This window comes from Odocoileus virginianus, chromosome 10 (genome assembly GCF_023699985.2).
Source record: "Odocoileus virginianus isolate 20LAN1187 ecotype Illinois chromosome 10, Ovbor_1.2, whole genome shotgun sequence".
NCBI classification, from domain to species: domain Eukaryota; kingdom Metazoa; phylum Chordata; class Mammalia; order Artiodactyla; family Cervidae; genus Odocoileus; species Odocoileus virginianus.
Genome location: NC_069683.1, coordinates 23,776,661 through 23,796,086, shown reverse-complemented (window position 1 = coordinate 23,796,086; position 19,426 = coordinate 23,776,661). Strand labels below are relative to the sequence as shown.

Genomic DNA, 19,426 nt, shown 5'->3' with positions numbered 1-19,426 from the left:
GTTGTTATAAGGATTAAATTAGACAAAGAATCTGAAAGCATCTGGACCCATGCTTGTGAGTAAACAATTAGTAATTGTGGAATGGAATTGGAGGATCAGTCCTCAACCTGGGTGTTTTCAGGGAGTCTCTCTTGAGGAGGAATGGCTGGATAATTCTGGGATTTTGTTTAGTCAAAATGATTGATGTTGGTTCTGCGTTGTGACCTTGGGTAAGAAAGGGAGCGGAGTTTTCAGTGGGGAAGGTAGGCAGCAGGGAGGTAGGATGAGCCATGTGAAGGGGGATCTCTTAGTGGAGCCTTGTGTTGAGCTGGCTGCAAACCACCACCCACGGGAGCCTCAAGGAAGACCTGGGAAAGGTACATAGCACTTTTTTTTTATCCTTTCTTGATGCTTGGCATGTAGAAGCCTCTAGAAGAAACTGATCTCCTTCCCGGCAGTCCACATGACTAATCACAACTTTATATGCATTGCCCACCCCTTAAATTCTTGAGTGTCTCCAGATACTTAACTGGCCACAGCATCTAAGGCATTAATCACTCTGGGTATTTTAGAGGCTTTGAAAAAAAATGCTACTTATTTTGGCAAGGCACGATGGGGTCTCCTCCTGTAAGTTGTTCTAATGAGGCTTCTGGCCATGTAGAAGTGGTAGCTAGAGGCTCTTTGAATTTAACAAGCAGTCCTTGCTACAAAAACAGGATATGTTCCTAACCTGGGATCCAGGGATCTTTTACTGTCCATGGGGAGAAATCAGAGGCTTTGTGGACTTGGATGTGAAAACAAATAAAATTTTTATTTTCAGTAATTAAAAATTCAATCTTCAATGTGAATTCAATTCAATTTCAGTACGAGTGTAGCGTACTGAACTCCTCAGTAGCAAGAGCTGTAACTGATTGTCACCCAGAGAAATTACAGATATTTCTGTATCACATTGCACTTGTTACAGATATCTTAAAATATCAATATTCATCACTAGTTTGATATCATGGAAGTTATTGAACCTGCACTAGCTATTCTTGTTTAATGTACTAATAAAGAAGCACATGGCATCACTGACTCAATGGACATGAGTTTCGGCAAACTCCGATGGTGAAGGACAGGGAAGCCTGGAGTGCAACAGTCCATGGAGTTGCAAAGAGTCGGAAATGACCGAGCAACTAAACAACAACAACAACAAAGAAGCACATATATTTTTATGTTATCACACATTTATTTCTAAAAGTATTTTGAAAAAAATTGTATTTCAATACAAACTTCCTTTCTAATCTTAGTATTTTACTTTGTCATTTCAAAAGTGTTGTTTTGAGGAGTCCATAATCCTCAGTGGACTGCAAGATGGGTTCACAGTATAAAGAGAAGGCTAAGATTCCCTAACTCATAGCACTCTCTTACACACAGCTGATGAAATGAACAGCAGTAGCTAATAAATAGTTTCTATCAGAGTGGGGTGTGTTTTCTTCCCACCCATCGTTCTTGTCTATGGGTAGCTTTGGAGTTGTCAAGGGACCTTGGCATCATGAAGATAATAACAACAATAATAATCATGCTAATAACAGCTAAACTGAGTTGAGTGCTGCCATAAGCCAGTTACTATTACAGGCATGCTCCATGTCATATTTTTTTTTGATTCTCCTAACTACTTTAGGAGCTTTAGACAGCAAAATGTCCCCTTGCCCTCCATGGCGATAGAGCAAGGGCATAGGTAAAGGCAAGAGCTGGGACTGACCCCCTGGGATAGGGCTGCGGAATACAGCCACCGCAGTTATACAGGGTCCAACACTTAGAAAGCACCTGTGATTGGTTTAACACTCTGTTGTTGCTGGCTTGAAGTTCTTAACACATTTGGGACAAGCGGCTCTGGATTTTCCTTTTGCACTGAGTCCTGCCAGTCACGTAGCTGGGCTCCCTTTGATATGATGAAATTATTCAAATGTGTGACAACTCCTGATGCTGGGAAGCTGCAGGGAGAGCCCCGGCTCCTTCTTATCATGTTCATCTAGCTGACCTTGGCTGTTTTGATTTGATCATTTGGAGTGTCAAAGATGTCCACTGAAGCAAGGGGAGGAATACCTGAATAATCAGCTGGAAGGGATTTGATCCCTGGGAAAACCTTTCTGATTGGAAGTCCCTTGCCTTGTTGAGGAGTATTTTCATGTGTTATTTTCCAGAGGGCTTATTCCACAGGTCAGAGAGCTAGAGGAAGCAGAATAAAATGTGTTCTGGAAGGGAAAATGAGACCCAGTATGCCTAGAGTCTATCAGTCTTGCAGCAAAACTCTAGAAAGGAACACGACTTTTTTGTCTATGGTTGTTTAATGATTGTACAAAGAGAAAACCCTACTTCTTCTAAAGAGGAGATGCTCTAACGCATGAGAAAATTCATTTATTATTTGTTTCTTAAGTTGCAAAGATGGTGAAGTCCTGTCTGTTTTATGGCTACGTTTTTACAAACAGTTGCAGGGTCATGGGTATGACAGAAGTCGGGGAAAACTTTCCTAGACTTCTCAGAGGGATGGAATGCAGGCTCCCAGACCCCTCCCCTCATCAGCGTGAGGTCCATGACACAGTGGGTCTGACATCAGGACCCATGTGTGATGGCTTAGTCGTCAGATGCTTTTCTAAAGGAGGCACAATTTCCCCTTAATTTTTCAATTTCCTTGTTATTATTACCGCTCTTTTATCATGGCTAATAAGTCTGAGGTGACTTCAAGCAGCCAAGCCCAATTGCTGAGTCAACCTGGGGCTTTCAACTGGAAGCCAGGCTGAAGTTTTGACAGATGAGTTTGGGTGGACATGAACGGGTATTTTGGTAGCATCCACACGGATGGACACTAAAATAACTTTCAACTCAGGGCACAAGGATGCTTAGTATGCTTCATGCTCACATTTGGGGGAAAAAATTATACAGCTGTACTTAAAGGAGCTCAGCTTCAAAAATAAAAGTGTGTGATCCTAAAAGAGAATCACCTTGACTTTGGAAATACAAGGGTCCATTTTCAAAGCTACGAAAAGTTATATGGCACTTTCCCTCCACACCCCAATACAGTTATTATAATACATCCAACCATTTACTAGCTTTATGTCTTTGAGTAAGTTACTCAAGTTCTCTGTGCCTCCTTTTCTGTAAAAATGGACATAATACTAATATCCACATCTGGGGTTATTGCAAAGAGTGAATGAGACAATTCCTGTAAAGTCTAACTCAATGCCTAGCACATCATAAACACTCAATAAATATAAACTGTCATCCTCATCATAATTTTGACTGCTGTTTTGTAATTATACCATCTGTGAGATCCCAAATTGGCGGCTGTTGATTTTTCCCTGGCTGGGGCATCTCAGTCTTTCTCTGGGAAGAAACTTTAATCTCAACCTGGTCAAATCCATTGTCCCAGTCCATCCCAACCCTTCCTGGCTCCAATTCCAGCCTCTTAACCTCCCTCCACCCTTCCCGCATTCCTGCGTCTTGGGTCTTATTTATTTTTCAGTCAACTGAGGGTGTTGTTAAATCTTTTATTTTTCTGGCTGCCCAATTTGGTTCTGAGGCAGTCCACTCCCTGCCCTGCTCATGACAAGAATGCTTGGGAATGTTCAGCCAGCCATATCCCTCCTCTTGTCAGAACACCCTGTTCTTAATGCTCCTTGAGAAGAGGCGTTTCGGAGGCTTCCCCCCCACTGCTTGTGACCTCCCCTCCCCATTAAGCCAGTGGTCTGGTGATAATGAAAGCCCAATGGCTGAGAGAAAGCTGCGGGGAGGTGGTAATCTCGGGGAACATCACGCATTGCCCGCACATCCCAGGTTTTCTGCTCAAGGCTTAAAAAAAGAGATATTAAGAGGCTCCGCCTGACAGTGTGTTGAAGGCTGGGTGATGATGCCACCACTTAATTAGTGTTGTCATGATCTCCATTTGAGTGATTTGTTTAGCTCTTTGTACCCTTTTCTGGCTTGAGCACATCATGTGATATCGACAAACTGTTGGGAAATGAGAGCGTGGTGATGCTTGAATTAATGCGGGTATCATACAGTGAACATCTTAGGTCCTTTCGACAGGACACCTAGGATCTCAAGTCACTTGGCAAGACATGAATGAGTCTACACAGCTTGCCTTGGAGGTAGGTATGGCTAACCTCCTTTCCCCATTGGGAAAGCTATGGTCCAGGGACCGGGGGTTTTCAAATTATGCTCATCGCCCAGGACTGGATGAAAGAAGCCTTTGGGAGAACCACGCTGAGTCTCTGCTTGGGGAGGTAACCCAGAGACCACACCTACTCCCCAAACTTACTGACTTTCGGAAGTCAACCATTTGGAAGAGTGTGGTTTGGGTTATGATCATACCCTGGCAGCCCCTTCTCTGGCCTTGTTAATCTGATTCAGGATCTTAACCTGGGCTGGCTGGAGGCTGGCCATGTCATTCTGCAGATCTCAGATACCCCTCAGCGCCCTCGTAGAGCCAGCCAATGGAACAGTACAGTGTCTTCTGGCTCCTGGGCCCTGCCAGCTCTGGCTGGTCTCTTCGATACCACCTTTTCTTCTCAGGGAGTGGGAGGATAGCATTCAAACTGAAAGCGCTGGTTTTTCTTTGGTTTTTATAGGAAAAACAAATTGGCATGAATGCTCCGTCAAACCAGCTCAGGCTGTTTGGGCAGATGCCTTTCTTTGCTTTTTTTCTGTTTATTTTCCAACAAATCAATGCTTAACTGAGTTGTTATTGGAGCAGAGCAACAGGTGCAAAAAAATAACTCTGCTGCCAACTCAAACGAAAAGGTAGGGCTTATACCCTCTGGGAGGTATTCAGAAGATAACAGAAGCCCCTGCCAGCAACTGAATTAACAGCTCTGTTTATGGTGGGTTTTATGTTAACCTGCCCCTAACCCTCCGACACATAAACACGCTATTGTCTCAGGGAGAGACATGCAGCCATCCAGACAACCAGCTGCTTTATTCTGTCCTGCATGGAGATTGGTTTTGGCTGAGGCTGCTTTGTGAAACTCATGGCTGCCAACTCCAGGTCTTGATGAGGGTTTCCTGTCAAGCCAAGGGCTTGGGGTTGTTGGAGAAAGGAGGACCAGTCCTGGTTTTATTTCTTAAATTAATTAATTAATTTATTTTTAATGGGAGGATAATTGCTTTACAATGTTGTGTTGGTTTCTGCTGCACAATGAAGTGAACCAGTTATATGTAGACACATGTCCCCGCCCTCTTGAGCCTCCCTCCCAATCCCCCGTTCCTCCCGTCTAGGCCATCACAGAGCCCGAACTGAGCTCCCTGTGCTCTAGAGTAGGCTCCCACTAGCTATTTATTTTACACACAGTAGTATATATATATGTCAATGCTACTCTCTCAATTCGTCCTATCCGCTCCTTCCTCCCCTGTGCCCACGAGTCTATTCTCTACACCTGCATCTCTATTCCTGCCCTAACCCTGTTTTTTAAGGGAGTTGAAGTTCTTTCCAAGCGTGGTCATTTCCAAATGCCAAAGCAGGTCACCTGGCTCTCTCTGCTCTTGTTCCACTGTAACCCCAGCAGGAGATGGCCAATGAGGCCAGATGACCTTGGAAAGAGCTATTACATCATGTTCAGAAGGGGTGCCCTTGCTGGACAGTCCAATCGAGCAGGGCAGCTTCTGTGTTTTGTTCACTCTTATGCCCCCAGCACCTAGGATATTGCCAACATCTAGTAGCTCGTCAATGAATATCTATGAATTGGAAGGGATCAATATCTATACTAGCAGGGCAAACATTTCTTGATGATTGTTTCTCTCCACTGAAGGCTAAAATACCAGTTTTCTTCGGTATGAGGTCTAAAAGCCAGGGTGGTTAAGTAATCTTTGGAAGAGCTGTTATGGGGGTAGGATGGAATAAGGGGTGACTCAGCCAGCTATGAAATCCCCTTGATGGAAATAATCATTACAAAAACCCTCCGCAAACGCTGTGTTCTGAGGACTTTGTTTGGCCTTCACAGACTTAATGCTTGTTAAGTTGCTGAGCACTGTTGCATTGAACAATTTGGTAGTACTAGATGTTAGGAACTGCTTTACTTCAAGTTAGGCAATAAGACAGGGAGAGAATCTCCGCAGATGAACTGAAGCTTGAGTTCTTTGAATTGAAATGTGTTGCCTCTGACTTTACGAGGACTTCCTGGTGTTTATGGATGTTTATTTTAGGGCCAATATCTGCTGGAGTTCGTTATCTTGTTGTGGGAACTTGAGGGAACTCAAGTAGATGAGTCTTTAACCAGAAGCTCTTAATGGCAAGAGTGCTTAAGGATTGGTGAAGGTGGGGTCTTAAAAGCATAGATTCTGATTCACAGGTCTGGGTAGGACCTCAGGAAACTCTAAGTTTAACTTCTTCTTGGGGGCTGATGATACAAGTGGCCTGTAGACCAATCATGTGGCCTCTTCGGTCAAGTAGGAAAATAAGCATTGTAAAATTAATCTCCCAGTTCCCATACCTATGCCTTTCCAAAGACTTATGGAGACCTCGGTTGTAAAAGTAGGCTGGGTTTTGTTTGTTTGTTTTTGCTTTTATTTTCTGCTATGTGTTGTTTATGGTTACTTTGTTTTAGAAGGGAGATCAAGGATTAGTCAGGAGAGAGATACTGAGGTTCAGGGTGGTGGGTAGACGGTGAATTTTTTACTACATTGCCAAGCAGAGGTCTAGAATGGCTGTCTTGGATGCAGCACAGTCCTACTTCAGCTGCTGATAGAGTGGGACAGGCCCTTCCTGCTGCCATTGTAGGAAAACTATGCAACACTCATGTCAAGTAAGAGCAAGAATAAAAACTCTCAGGGCTTCTCTCAGAGGTCAGGGTAGGCTTTCTTCTGACCCTGACTCCATTACAAGTTTTCTTTTAATTTCAACCCTAAAGGAGTGCAACAGAGATTTTGTTTTAAAGATCCACGGTGTCAATAGATCTGTAGGGGGTCAGTGGATGGTCTTTAGAGGGCCTTTTGCACAAAATATGTGCAAAACTTGGTGTGAGTATGCAGTTTGGGGAGGAGAGAACCATAGTTTCTCTTGAGATCTGAAAAGACTCTGTGACATTCATGTTTCAAGGCTTGCCCTATTCTTAGGTTGTCATAGCTGAACACAATTGATAAAGGCCCCTGAGGTCATGTAAGGGAATCTTGTTTTTTGATCAATTTTGGTTCCTGTCCCCTGTCAGTGTCTGTTTCTTGTTTGAACTGTCACTGAGACTGATAAAAATCAGCATAAGATGCATATTTTCAACTGGCTTATCGTCAGTAAAGTGTATCTATAATGAATCGACTCTCAGGCTCCCACTATAGCATCATGGCTCAAGTAAACCCTTGAAAGCCCAGGAATAATGCTTCCAATGTTGCCCCTGGGAACACGAAATGTCTGTCTTGAAACACATTATGAGGGTATGAAATTAACCTGTGATGTAATCCCGAGAGGATCAAATACATTCCCCAAGCTTGATTCACATTTTGATTCATTTGGAAACATGAATTATCATCTTTGTTACATTCAGTTAGATTTCACATGTACTTGAATTTTCTTTTCTCCTCACTGGGAGTAGTTCTCTTGAAATGACAGTCATATTGAAACAGGAAGTCAGTAAGCAGTTGCAACATCCTTTGGCAAATGCTGTGAATTCACCTGCTGGTAACTTTGATTAAGGACCGAGAATGGTCTGGATAGTGCTGTCATTGCAAAAGCGATTATTGAAAATGCCTAATTGCTCCTTGGGCTTGAGGAGTAAAAATACCCACATGAGGCAGTATTCTGAGGCAGTTTGGGGATGATGTGGTTGAATGAATCAGGGATCTGGGAAGAAGGCAGACTGTGGCTTTGATGCTCAGTCCCCTAGGGCTGGGAACAGAGAATGCAAGCAAAGCCCTGCTTATGATTTGCCCTGTGGCCCTGGTGGCTTCCAGTGTATCTTCACCCTCCCAGCAGAAGAAAACCCTACTTTTTGAACTAATTCAGTTGTAATTCAGATGAAGCATAAAGCATTGTGGATTGGTTTATTTCTAAAATATAAACTAAAAATCATTTTACTGAATCATACACGGAATATTCATATGTGTATGCAAATATATTCATGTATTTACATGTATAGATTAATATATTTGCATGAATATATAAATACTCCTTTTATGATACCCGGGTTTGATCCCTCGATTGGGGAAGATCCCCTGGAGGAGAGCACAGCAACCCACTCCAGTATACTTGCCTGGAGAACCCTAGGGACAGAGGAGCCTGGCAGGCTACACTCCATAGGATCGCAAGGAGTTGGACACGACTGAAACAACTTAGCACACATGAATCTATTTTAACGGCTAAAAGAGTACCATAGATAAAACTGGCCCTAAATATTCCTATCTGAGTATATTGTAGGTATGGAAAAATGATAACGGAATTCTGCCCTTTCATTCTAAAAAGAACTCTTGAATACATTGAGAAGAGAGATGACTTCAGGTTGCTCTGGAAAAAAAGGAAACGTGTTTCAATCAGGGTCCCTGCATGATTGAATGACACAGAGAACTTTGGAATCTAAGAGAAACCTGGCAAAGGTGTGAGGCCCCAGGCGGCACAGGGAGAATGCTGTGACTGTGTGTAGGATGGGGCTGGGGCTGAGGATGAGCTGAGGGTATCTTTCTTCTTTGGCAAAGCACCCCCATCTCAGCAGAAAGTGCCCAGGGTTTGTTGCTAGACACTCAGAGTTTGAATTCTCTGCTAGTTTCAGTTCTTTCAAAACTGTGTGAGCTAGAACAAGTGACACAACCTCTTGGAGCCGCAGATGAACCATTTGCTGAGTGACATAATGCCTTACAGAGCAATTGTGAGTACTGACTGAGATAATGGATTTAAAACTTCGAGCACAGAGGCAGCACATTTAAAATGTTCAATAAGCCCTAGCCACTATAGTGTGTAGCCACTATTATTATTATTAATTCAGCACTTGGTCTTAGGTCTCAGTAGCCCCACCAGAGAGCAAAAGACACACCTTGCTTTAGATGAGGGAGCCCAAGCTGGGCTGTGTTTGTCTTTGCTGGCAGGTCCTCTCTGTATGCTTAAGAGAGACCAGTGGAGCAGGGCTTGGCCTTGTTAGGAGTCCCGAGACTGGGCAGAGCCTCCTGGGCTCCAGAAGGCATGGCTCTGGGCCTTTGCCAATGTTCCAAGGGAACCTCCTTCTGCTCACTTTTCTGTCCTATGAGCTCAAATCCCAGACCCCTTTCTTCTAGTAATTGAGCAGTTCGTGTGCGAAGAGACTCTGTAGGACAGAGATCTGCAGGCCGTCTTCTGCCGGGAGCTCCTATCTTAGACGAGCTGCTGTCTTGTGCACCTGCAAACCAGCTATGGCGTGTGGGAGCAACACGCTGGGGCGGTAACCCAGGGCCTGCGGAGGTGTGCCCTCCCACTGCCGCTGGCAGTCTCAGGCAGCATGTGTCTGGTGGCACGGAGGGGAGCAGGCAGCGGGCGGAGGGGCAGAGCGCGGCTTCTGTGAGCCGGGGCTCAGAGACGTGCCCATCGCTCAGACTAATGGTGTTCCACCCTGCAGAGCGGGATGGGGCTGGGGAGGCCCGAGCCAGCCCTAGGCTAGAGTGTGGCAGCTCACTGGGACTGCTGAACATTATGGAGATGGTAGAAGTTAGAAGCCTTGCTTGAAATGAACTTAACCCTCAGTTTCCACCTTGGAGGCTCAATGAAATAATAAGTCACAACACAATAAATAAAAGATAATAATAATAATTAGGGACTTCCCAGGTGGCTCAGATGGTCAAGAACCTGCCTGCAATGCAGGAGATCTGGGTTCAATCCCTGCGTTGGTGAGATCCCCTAGAGAAGGAAATGGCAATCCACTCCAGTATTCTTGCCTGGAGAATTCCATGGACAAAGGAGCCTGGCAGGCTACAGTCCATGGGGTTGCAAAGAGTCGAACACTACTGAGTGACTAACACTTACTAGCTCGTATTCACCAAGTACTTAATATGTATATTGTGATATGTGTAATATGTATCAAGAATTCTACTGGTATGGTCTCATTTTGTCTTTCAACAACCCTTTTCATATCACCCCCATCCTATCAACAAGGAAACTGAGACCCAAAGAAATTGAATTACTTGTCCAAGTGATTAGTCAGTTGGCAAAGCCAGGCATTGAACCATGGCCATTTGACTCCACAGCCTGGTGCTTCTCACCATTGCACCATCCTGCCTCTGAAGAGTCTACCTCAACCCTAAGAATATTGCCCAAGTCAACCAACGCAGTTCAGAGAGAGACTTCTGGGCAGGGACCACGGTGACAGCTAACATTTCCTGACATACTATGTGAGAATTTTACAAATATCCTCATTTGATCCACACATCAACTCCAATTTCTCCCACCTTTTATCATAGGGGAAAGTGAAACTTTAAACAGGATGGTACTTCCCCAAGGTCAACACAGCCTGCCAAGGAGCAGAATCAAGATTTCAATCCTCACCATCTGAGTCACCATGAGAACTGCCCTTCAGAATAGCAATGTTGGGCTGGGTTTGAAGCTCCTCACACCTTGCGTATGTCCTTTCAACCCAGATATTAGTGAGATTGTGTCTCTGTGGCTGGTCTCACCCAGTATGTCCTTTCAACCCAGATATTAGTGAGATTCTGTCTCTGTGGCTGGTCTCACCCACTCCCAACTGAGCTGCTGAGCAACAGTTAAAATGTGACACCCTTAAACTTTAGGGTCAGGCTAGGTGTTCTGCTGGCCCCCTCCCCAATCCATTGGTCTTCCTGGTGCATGGTGGTCAGGCTGGGGCTGGAAGGGAATCCACCCTTGATGAAGGTCTGGTAGGGTGGGTACAGACGTGCTGGGTTGTCTCTATATGTGGGTGGCCCAGAAATAGTCTGAGTCTGTAGCAATTTAGGGCACTGTGGGTGCTTGTGTTTAATCCCAAGGGGCCCCTTACCCAAGTGGGGAATAAAGAGTGATTCTGGCCACCCCAGCATAGCACAGTGCTGCCTCTCTGCCAAATTGGGTTTGGATTGGCCAGACCCTAGTGGCCCAGGGAGTTGCTGCCTATGGTAGAAGAATGTCCAACTGGACGGCTGGCATGAGGGACCATCTGCTGTAATTGATTGGATCCCACCCATGGTTCCTACTCTTGAAATAAAGAGCAGACTTCTATCATCCAAAGTGTCAGTCTTAGAATTGTGGTGCAAAGGGTGATGTCTTGGGCAAATGTGGAGGAATCAGTGAAGAGAATGCAGGTGGAAAAACCTTGTATATCTCAGTGCATTTCAATCTTTTGGTTTGAATTAAATCTTACTTTTTTCTTTTTCTGATATGTAGTTTTCAATACTCCAAGTAACAATTTATGCTGTGTTCCCAGAATACATACTATGTGAGAATGGACAAAGGGGGTCCAATAGTCAGTGCATTTTCATAAACTTCCACCTAGGAGGCAGTTACCGGGTATGGGTATGATGAGGCATTGTGCCAGGGGCCCCATAGTCCTAATCTCCTCTGTCCTCCAGCAAGCCTAGGTGGCAGTTTCCCAGGAGAGGATATAGAAGCTCAGAAGGGCTAGTCCAAAGTCACCACACCAGCAAGAAAAATATCTGCGCTGCTGTCTCCATAGGCTCTGATTTGACTGGAGCTCATGACGAGGCATGATCTGACTCTGGGACTTTTTTCCCAGGGGTAATGCATGAGTGCTGCTAGAATCTAGTAGGAAGAGGCTAGGATGCAGCTAGGCATCCTGCAGTACAAGATAGCCCTCCCAACAAGTACCATCCTGGACCAAAATGCCAGTCACTCCCAGGCTGAGAAACTCTGCTTTTCACCCTAGAATTCTCTCTCTAGCTGGAAATGAGGTGAAGCGGATCCTTCTCCAGCTTGCTTTTAGCTCAAATGGTGGAGCTGTTTTTGCTTAGACTCTCAATTTACTGCTTCCCATCTTGGAAGAAGTAAAATGTGTTAGAGAAATACCTTGAGAACTGATGTTTAAGAAAAGGGAAAGAAACATATTAAAAGAGCATGTTTGCTGGTGCTGTACTATGTGCTGTGCTTACTAGCTCAGTCATGTCCGACTCTGTGTGACCCCGTGGACTGCAGGCCGCCAGGCTCCTCTGTCCATGGGATTCTCCAGGCAAGAATACTGGAGTAAGTTGCCACGCCCTTCTCCAGGGGATCTTCCCAACCCAGGGAGTGAACCCAGGTCTCCCACGTTGCAGGTAGATTCTTTACCATCTGAGCCACCAGGGAAGCCCAGGGATCTTTAACTTCGTAGCATTACTTATCCTTCCAAATAGCCCTTAAGCTTGGAGGACATCCACGGTCCCCTGACTCCCTCTTTGGGATCAGTGAAGATGCTGAGCTCGGAAGGAGTAACAAACTCAAGGTCACATAGCTCAAAGACAAAGATGGGGAGTCTGGGTTCCAACCCAGACCTCAAAGTCTCCAAAGTCTCAACCTCCCATAATTGATACTTTTTTTTTTTAAAGAAAATAATAAAAGTTATGCTGAAGGTAAAGTAAAAAGATGAAAGAGACGCATTAATACTTCTGAATTAAAAGGATTGCTTTTCATACCTCATCAGGTAATCACCTGGGCTTCCCTGGTAGCTCAGCTGGTAAAGAATCTGCCTGCAATGCATGAAAACCCAGTTCAATTCCTGGGTCAGGAAGTTCCCCTGGAGAAGGGATAGGCTCCCCACTCCAGTATTCTTGGGTTTCCCTGGTGGCTCAGATGGTAGAGGATCCACCTGCACTGTGGGAGACCTGGGTTTGATCCCTGGGTTGGGAAGATCCCCTGGAGGAGGGCATGACAACCCAATCCAGTATCCTTACCTGGATCCCATGGACAGAGGAGCCTGGCAGACCACAGTCCATGGGGTCACAAAAAGTTGGACACACGACTGAGCGACTAAGCACAGCAGAAGGTAATCACCACGTACCACGGAAAGTCTACATTTGTATATGGGAGTGTGGGTGAGTTGGTTATAATAATGCTTTTTCTTTCTTTTTTTTAACCATTCTCAAAAGGCACATTTATTATCTATTATCTCGTTTGATCTTCTCAACCATCTTGTGAGGCTGTTGGGGGGCAAATGTCCTCATTTTACACCTGAAAAGCTGGGCCTCCAAGGTGGGTATAACTTGGTGAAAGGCCTTCAGCCGTGCTGGCCCCAGGGGCCTTCTGTGCCCACCCTGAGGGCATGGTCCCTGCCGCCCCAAGCTGGGTTGAGAACACTGACCTTCTCTCCTCAGCAGCCTGGGTGAGCTCAGTGAACTCTGACTCACTGAGGAATAAGCCACATAAACTCTTTTATGGGTGCTAACCATTTACTGGGCCCTGTAAAAAGGGCCCCTCATTGTCCTGGCCGCTTTCCCTTGGAAAGGGGGTGCCAGCTGGGAGTGCACTCAGCCTCCTGGGGGCCCAGATGGAAATGGGGCAGCTGTGACCTTGTAGTCCTCAGGACTTCTCTCTGGCTGAGAGTAGTTCTGGATGCCTCATGGCGAGAAATGATTCCCGCCTGGAGGAGAGGGGCTCTTGGGGCATTTGGTCATAAGCGGGAGTCTGGCCCCCATGTTCCTGCGACATTTATTGAATTCTTAGTACCCGCTGAGCTGTGTGCACAAGTTCATTTGATGCCCACAGCCCTTTGAGTTTGGGTTGTTCCCGTTTTACAAGTGGGGAAAGTGAGGATCAGAAAGATTCAGGTCAGACAGACTTGAACTTGTTCAAGGTCACCCACGGGGAGCAGGAGAACTAGGATCTGAGCCCACCTCTCCCCAACTCCAAAGCTGGGTGTTTGGTCCTCACCCCACCCTGTCTTCTAGATTTTGGGGAATTGGTGAAGAGAAACCCTGAGCCAGCTGGCTGAGGAAGTAGGTCATAGTTGGCCCCAGCGGGCCTGACTTCCACTGAAATAGCCACTTTGAAACAGCCCTGCAGGCAAAACCTTGTGAAAGAATTTCAGGGAAGCCTCCCCTGCACACCCCACCCCCACCCCCAGCCTGGAGGGCACATGGACTGCGCTCTGAGCTTCAGCCCTTTCAGGGTTAAACAGTAACCTTTCTACTGCTTGTAGTTGAGCAAATGCTGGCAAGGGACAAGCCTAGCCTTGAGCAAACAGGAGCTGGTGCCCTGTCCTCTCCCTCTCCCAGCCACCCCTCTGGGGACCTGGAAGCTTTCTTTTGCCTTCAAGTACCCCATCTGATTTCTTAGCTTAGGGCTATTGCTCTAGAAAGCTCGATGGGGAAAAGAAAAGGAGGTTTGACTTGGGTTGGTTTTCTCTGAGAGTGAGAATCCAAGACATTTCTGGAAATGAGCTTCAAAAGCAATTTACTAGCCCTTCACGTTCCACCTGGGGAAACAGGCCCACGGTTACTTCTGGTTCAGGTTGTCCAGAGGCATAGTGTCCCTCCTCATCATAACATACCTGCTATGCAGTCATGTCCTATTTGGTGCCAAGTGCTCAAGGTATGGAGACTCACTTAAGCCCCAACCAATACGTACGGTGGGTATAATAGTCTGCATTTTACATAAAAGGAAACTGGGGTTCAGAGAGGCTAATAACTTGTTTGACTTAGTACAAACCTTAGCTGGTATTAAGTGGTGGAACTTGGGATAAACCCCAGCTCTTTCTGATGTCGAAACTCATCTTTATGGCACCACCACATATAACTCAGCTCGGCTACCTCCCCTCCCTGTGGTCTGTTACAGTGCTCATCATTCCCACCCCATCTTGCCTTCTACCTTCTATTCAGGCTGGATTCAGGTCTAGTTATTTGCCAAACAACCGGGATGATGATGTTAATAATCATCATAAATGTTCCTGTTTAGCCTAATTCAACTCTTAATCACTGCTCTACTCCCTGTTCCTAGAACTGTGCCCAGCCCATTGCAAGGTTAATAAATATCTGTTGAATGAATGAATACAGGAGAGAATTTTCATGCCTTTTCCAGACCCCTTTTCTCCCCTCTTAAACCCTACATTGACCCAAAGGAGCAATAGTTAAATTAGAAGAAGGGGTTTTGAGGGAGTGGAATGGCTCTGGCTGGGCAATTTCTATCCTGGGGATGTTGGTGACACATGAAGATGCAAGTTTTCGCCCAAACAGGCAGGGAATTTTCCATGACCTTCTATTGTAATGGTAGCTTCTCCTGACTCCAACATTTAGAAAGAGCAGGTTACCCTTAGAGGTCCCGGGTAAGGCTCAGTCACCTTCTAGAAACAGGCTGCTCATCCTTTGAATGATTGAACACACTTCTGAGGCTTTGAGTCCAGCATGAGGGTAAGAACGTTGTAAGTGCTGGAGGACTGAGGTGAATAATTTCTAAAGCGTAAAATTTTCATACGGTTCAAAAAAATCCAAAAGCAGGCTCATGGAAGAAAGGCTCTTCTCCTTGATCCCTTACTGAGAAAACGAGCCCCATACTGAGAAAGTCCCGTTCAGATCACCTGTGAAGCTTGCAGTATTCTCCAGATGAATGGCGTCATCGACTCAATGGACATGAGTTTGAGCAAACTCCGGAAGATGGTGAAGGACAGGGAGGCCTGGTGTGCTGCAGTCCATGGCGTTGCAAAGAGTCAGATATTGACTGAGCAACTGAATGGCGACAACTAAAAGGAAAGGGAATGTGAGGCTGAACTTCTTACCAAGAAGGAAGGGAAGGGTCAGTGTCTTGGGGAAACCAGTTGATTTATAACATTATCCCAGAGCGAAGTACTTGAAAAGCTCTAGGTCAAATATGGCTGAGGTCCCCTGAGACCAGCCCATCTCTTGGCAGATATCCTCGCTGAGGAAATTCACTGGATGCCGAGGTGCAGGCTGCGCAGGTGTGTCAGAACTGGTACATGTCTGATGTCAAGTCTGGGTTCCCACACGGCGATTCCTCTTTCAACAAAATCTCTCTGACATTTTCACTTTTGTAGAAAAAAAGAAAAAAGTTGGCTGCTAGCCAAACTCACCCGGTGAGCAGGTATTACATTTTCCTCCTGTTTCATTCCCGAGCAGAGATTATTCATTTATGAATGGGTGGCTGTAAAAACTTGCCTCATGCATATGAAAATTGAACCTGGAAATTTTTAATTGCCAGTCAGTTTTGCTTTTACTGAAAGGGCTGTGGCAACATGCTTGGCAGGCAGTGGATGGGAGGACACGTTCTTTCTTCCTTCCTAAATTTGCTCTATGATCCATACTCTGAAATGACGTTTGTCCCAGAGGCACTGACGGAACGGCCTGTTTGATCCCCTTACAGATCATGATTCTGGAAGGAAGTGGTGTAATGAATCTCAACCCCAGCAACAATCTTCTCCACCAGCAGCCGGCCTGGACAGACAGCTACCCCACATGCAATGGTAAGGGGGCTGCGCATGTCCTTCCCCTTGCAGCTTCTTCCAGCTTCTTCCTTTGCTTTGATTAGACTTCATTCCCCAACTTCATGAAGCATACAGGGGGAGTGGGAGCTAGGAGGCCTGTGGGAAATACAGGGGATGTGGAAGCCAGGCGACTGGAGAAAACTCTTCATGCAGGAGACCCCCAGAGGTCCCCGGAGCCCCAGCCAGAAGCCCACTTGAGATATTACGTGGTTTCCTCTCAATATTCAAAGTTCCAGGTTGGCAAGCTGACAGAAAGGGTGAGAGAAGAGATACCCCAAAGTAAGGCCACTTTAATAGTGTTGGCTGGGATATGAAGATGGGATAGGAGAGAAAACTCTGTGTGTGTGGGGGGGGGTGGGGGGCTTGGAAGCATGGACGTTAAGGAGAAGAGAGTTAGAGCAGCTTCATTGCTCTGTTTCATCTTCCGGTGACTTCCCTCTGTAAAGGGTGGGTAGATTTGTTAGGAGACCATGTGCCTGCCTGTGGTGCTTTAATCTGGGATTGGTGGATTAGAAGAGGGAGGGCTTAACTCTGGGGCCTACAGAGGGTTTGGTGGATCCAGCCCATGGCTTACTGTAGAAGCCAGATTGAATACAGTCGTTGCTGATCAGGGCCGTGCACCTCGTTGTGAAGGCAGTCAGTTGGGGCAGACTGCTATGCACTGGACCGCAGCAGGCATAAGGATGTCCGGGCCTTCTCCCACCCTCTGCCTGCTGCTAATTTCCTCCCCGGAGACTCTGCTGCTCTTGCTTCCCGTGAACATCATGAAAGTGGCTCTTGGTGAACAGTGTCTGGGAGGCAGGAGTGGGATGCTAATTGTAAGGGTTGCATTCTCCAAGAAGCCGCCGATTCCTGGGCAGCTCCACATTTCAGTTTGGAATCCCCAGCCACACAGCATGGAAAACAGGAAGGGGAGACCTTCTCTTATTTGATCACCTGTCCTCCTGAACTGCTATCTTTTCTGGGCATGAACTTCCCTATGGGGACCTTGAAGGATAATTCTAAACAGGGTAAAGCTCTTCAGGCCGGAAAGTCTTTTGCATCCCAAGCCCTAAGACCCTCCATTATGGCAGCATTCCTCTTTGCTCTGCAGGGAGTGGAATCCACTCATCATTGTTACATTCTCACTTCCAGAAGCTCCTGGTCTTGATGAATGGGGTTGGGGAGACCAGTTGAATGCCAGAGCGGAGCTGAACTCATAGGCTTTTCAATGCTTCTCCCCAAACTTCTGGAGGCTAGTGGGGAGTCTGCCCTGTTCAACTTCAGACAAAATTCTCTGGTTCTGCCAAGTTCTAATAGGCTGCACTGTCAGGAACCCTCCTCTCATCTGAATCATGTGACATTGAAAGAAGAAAGTACTGGAGGCCCGGTGTGGGGTTATTGAGAGTTGTCTCTTGTTTGCAACCTCAGAGTTGCACAGTTAACAAAATAATTAATTTAAAGATAAAAGAACAGAGACCTGGGGAGCTGCAAAAAATATAGCCCACCCTTCAACAGCTGTATTGGTGAGACACCAAAAACAGTGGAGAGAATGAGAGACATCCCGTCTAGGCTCAGTGTGTTAGTATATTTGGGAATATTTCTATGTATTTAAATGTGGGGACTAGACTCTTCCAATCCTTGTCCCTTCCCCCTTCAGTGTTGGCTTCCCCTTTAGGACCCCAGCTGAGGGTTCAGGCCTGCTTTTGTGTGGTTGTGAGAAATGAAGAGTAAGGCATCTAATGTGAATGGCAGGTATGACCCAGGACAGTACCTTTGTGCCCATGTGATCTTGACCTCCTGCTCTTAGCAATCCTTAAGTCTGGAGCAGTGGATGAAGTCCAAGAGGGTGAGCAAAAACAGGAGTGGGTTGGAAGCATTCCCCCTTCAGCTTCTCCTCGGGGAGTGTTGAGGGCCAGGCTGTGGGTATTATGGGGATCAGACCTTTTGGAGCTCTGTATCTCCTTGCCATGCAAACTGTGTCCACCGACAATCATCATCATCATCCCCATCCCTGGGACACTCACCAGGAATGCAGAATCTCAGGCCTCACCCCAAGTCTATGGAATCAGAATCTGCATTTGAACAACATTCCCTGGTAATTCATAATTACTTTAGAGTTTAGAGAAATACTGATCTAGCAGGACCTTGAAGAAAAAGTTAGGGACCATTTTCTCGTGCCACATTTTCCTTTATTGGTCTGTCCTTCAGTTGGTGGGAGTATCTGTGTGTTATGCTCAGTTAGATTTCCCCTTCTTCAGCTTGGTGGGCTATAATAGGGTCTTCCCCTTGTCCCTACCCCTAGCCTTTTCCAAGACAGTGCTCCCTTCCTTGGTCCCTGCTTTAGAAGGGATTGTTAGAGCTCGAAGCCTGGTCACATGCCAACAGAAGCTGGCTCTCTCTTCTCCATCCCTCCAGCACTCTGGGTTGATTTAGTGATGTTCTCTTAAGTGAGTATGAGAGTCACATGCATAGATGGTTAGTTCATAGTGAGCTCAGTAATATTTATTGGCTTGAAGGAACTCTTTTTCTTCACTGGTACTTGAATCAGCCATCCTGTGAATGAACCTCACAGCTCTTCCAGGTTCCAATGTTATTTCTTCTTCAGCAACAAATTTACTGATGAAATAGAGAAAGCACCTATGATGGCAAAAGCCCTGAGTAGTTTTTATGAGATACAAAAATGGGTAAGATGGATACAAGGATGGGTAAATTGAGCATACAATTTACAAAGAAGAATAGGACTGTAAAGACCTATTAAAAAAGGCAAAAACAGGACAGAAGTCATGAGAAATGGGAATGTTTCCTGGAGATTTAGAGATGGCAGCCCTCGTAGTCGGTCAGGCTTTATGGGTGATGGCTTTATGGGTGGTCGGAGTCAGTGAGCTGGGCAGGAATTCAACAGGGAGCCATAGCTAAACCTCAAACTGGCCTAAAGGACAATATAGAAAAAAGGCAAAAGGTCACTTGAGGGATAGTGAAGAGCTTCAGTACCTGACTTGGAAGTATGTGGGTGTGGGCAGAAAGCCAATAGGTTGCTGAAACTGTAGCAATGCTTTAGCTTTCATGGTACTTTGTGGAAGATGGGGAAGAAGCTCATGATCTCAGGGCGT

General features: G+C 45.9%; 1 protein-coding gene across 2 annotated transcripts in view; it reads left to right on the top strand.

Moving 5' to 3' along the window:
- Positions 1-19,426, top strand: part of EHF (ETS homologous factor) — a 43,271-nt gene that overhangs the window by 5,573 nt on the left and 18,272 nt on the right. Inside the window, exon 2 of one of the 2 annotated variants that reach the window (XM_020912253.2) lies at positions 16,214-16,313. In XM_020912253.2, the coding sequence (XP_020767912.1) occupies positions 16,217-16,313 (97 nt within the window). In that variant the 5' untranslated portion in view covers positions 16,214-16,216. Of the gene's footprint in view, positions 1-16,213; positions 16,314-18,304; positions 18,764-19,426 lie in introns of those variants that run through there. The other variant, XM_070473192.1, reaches the window with a different exon arrangement.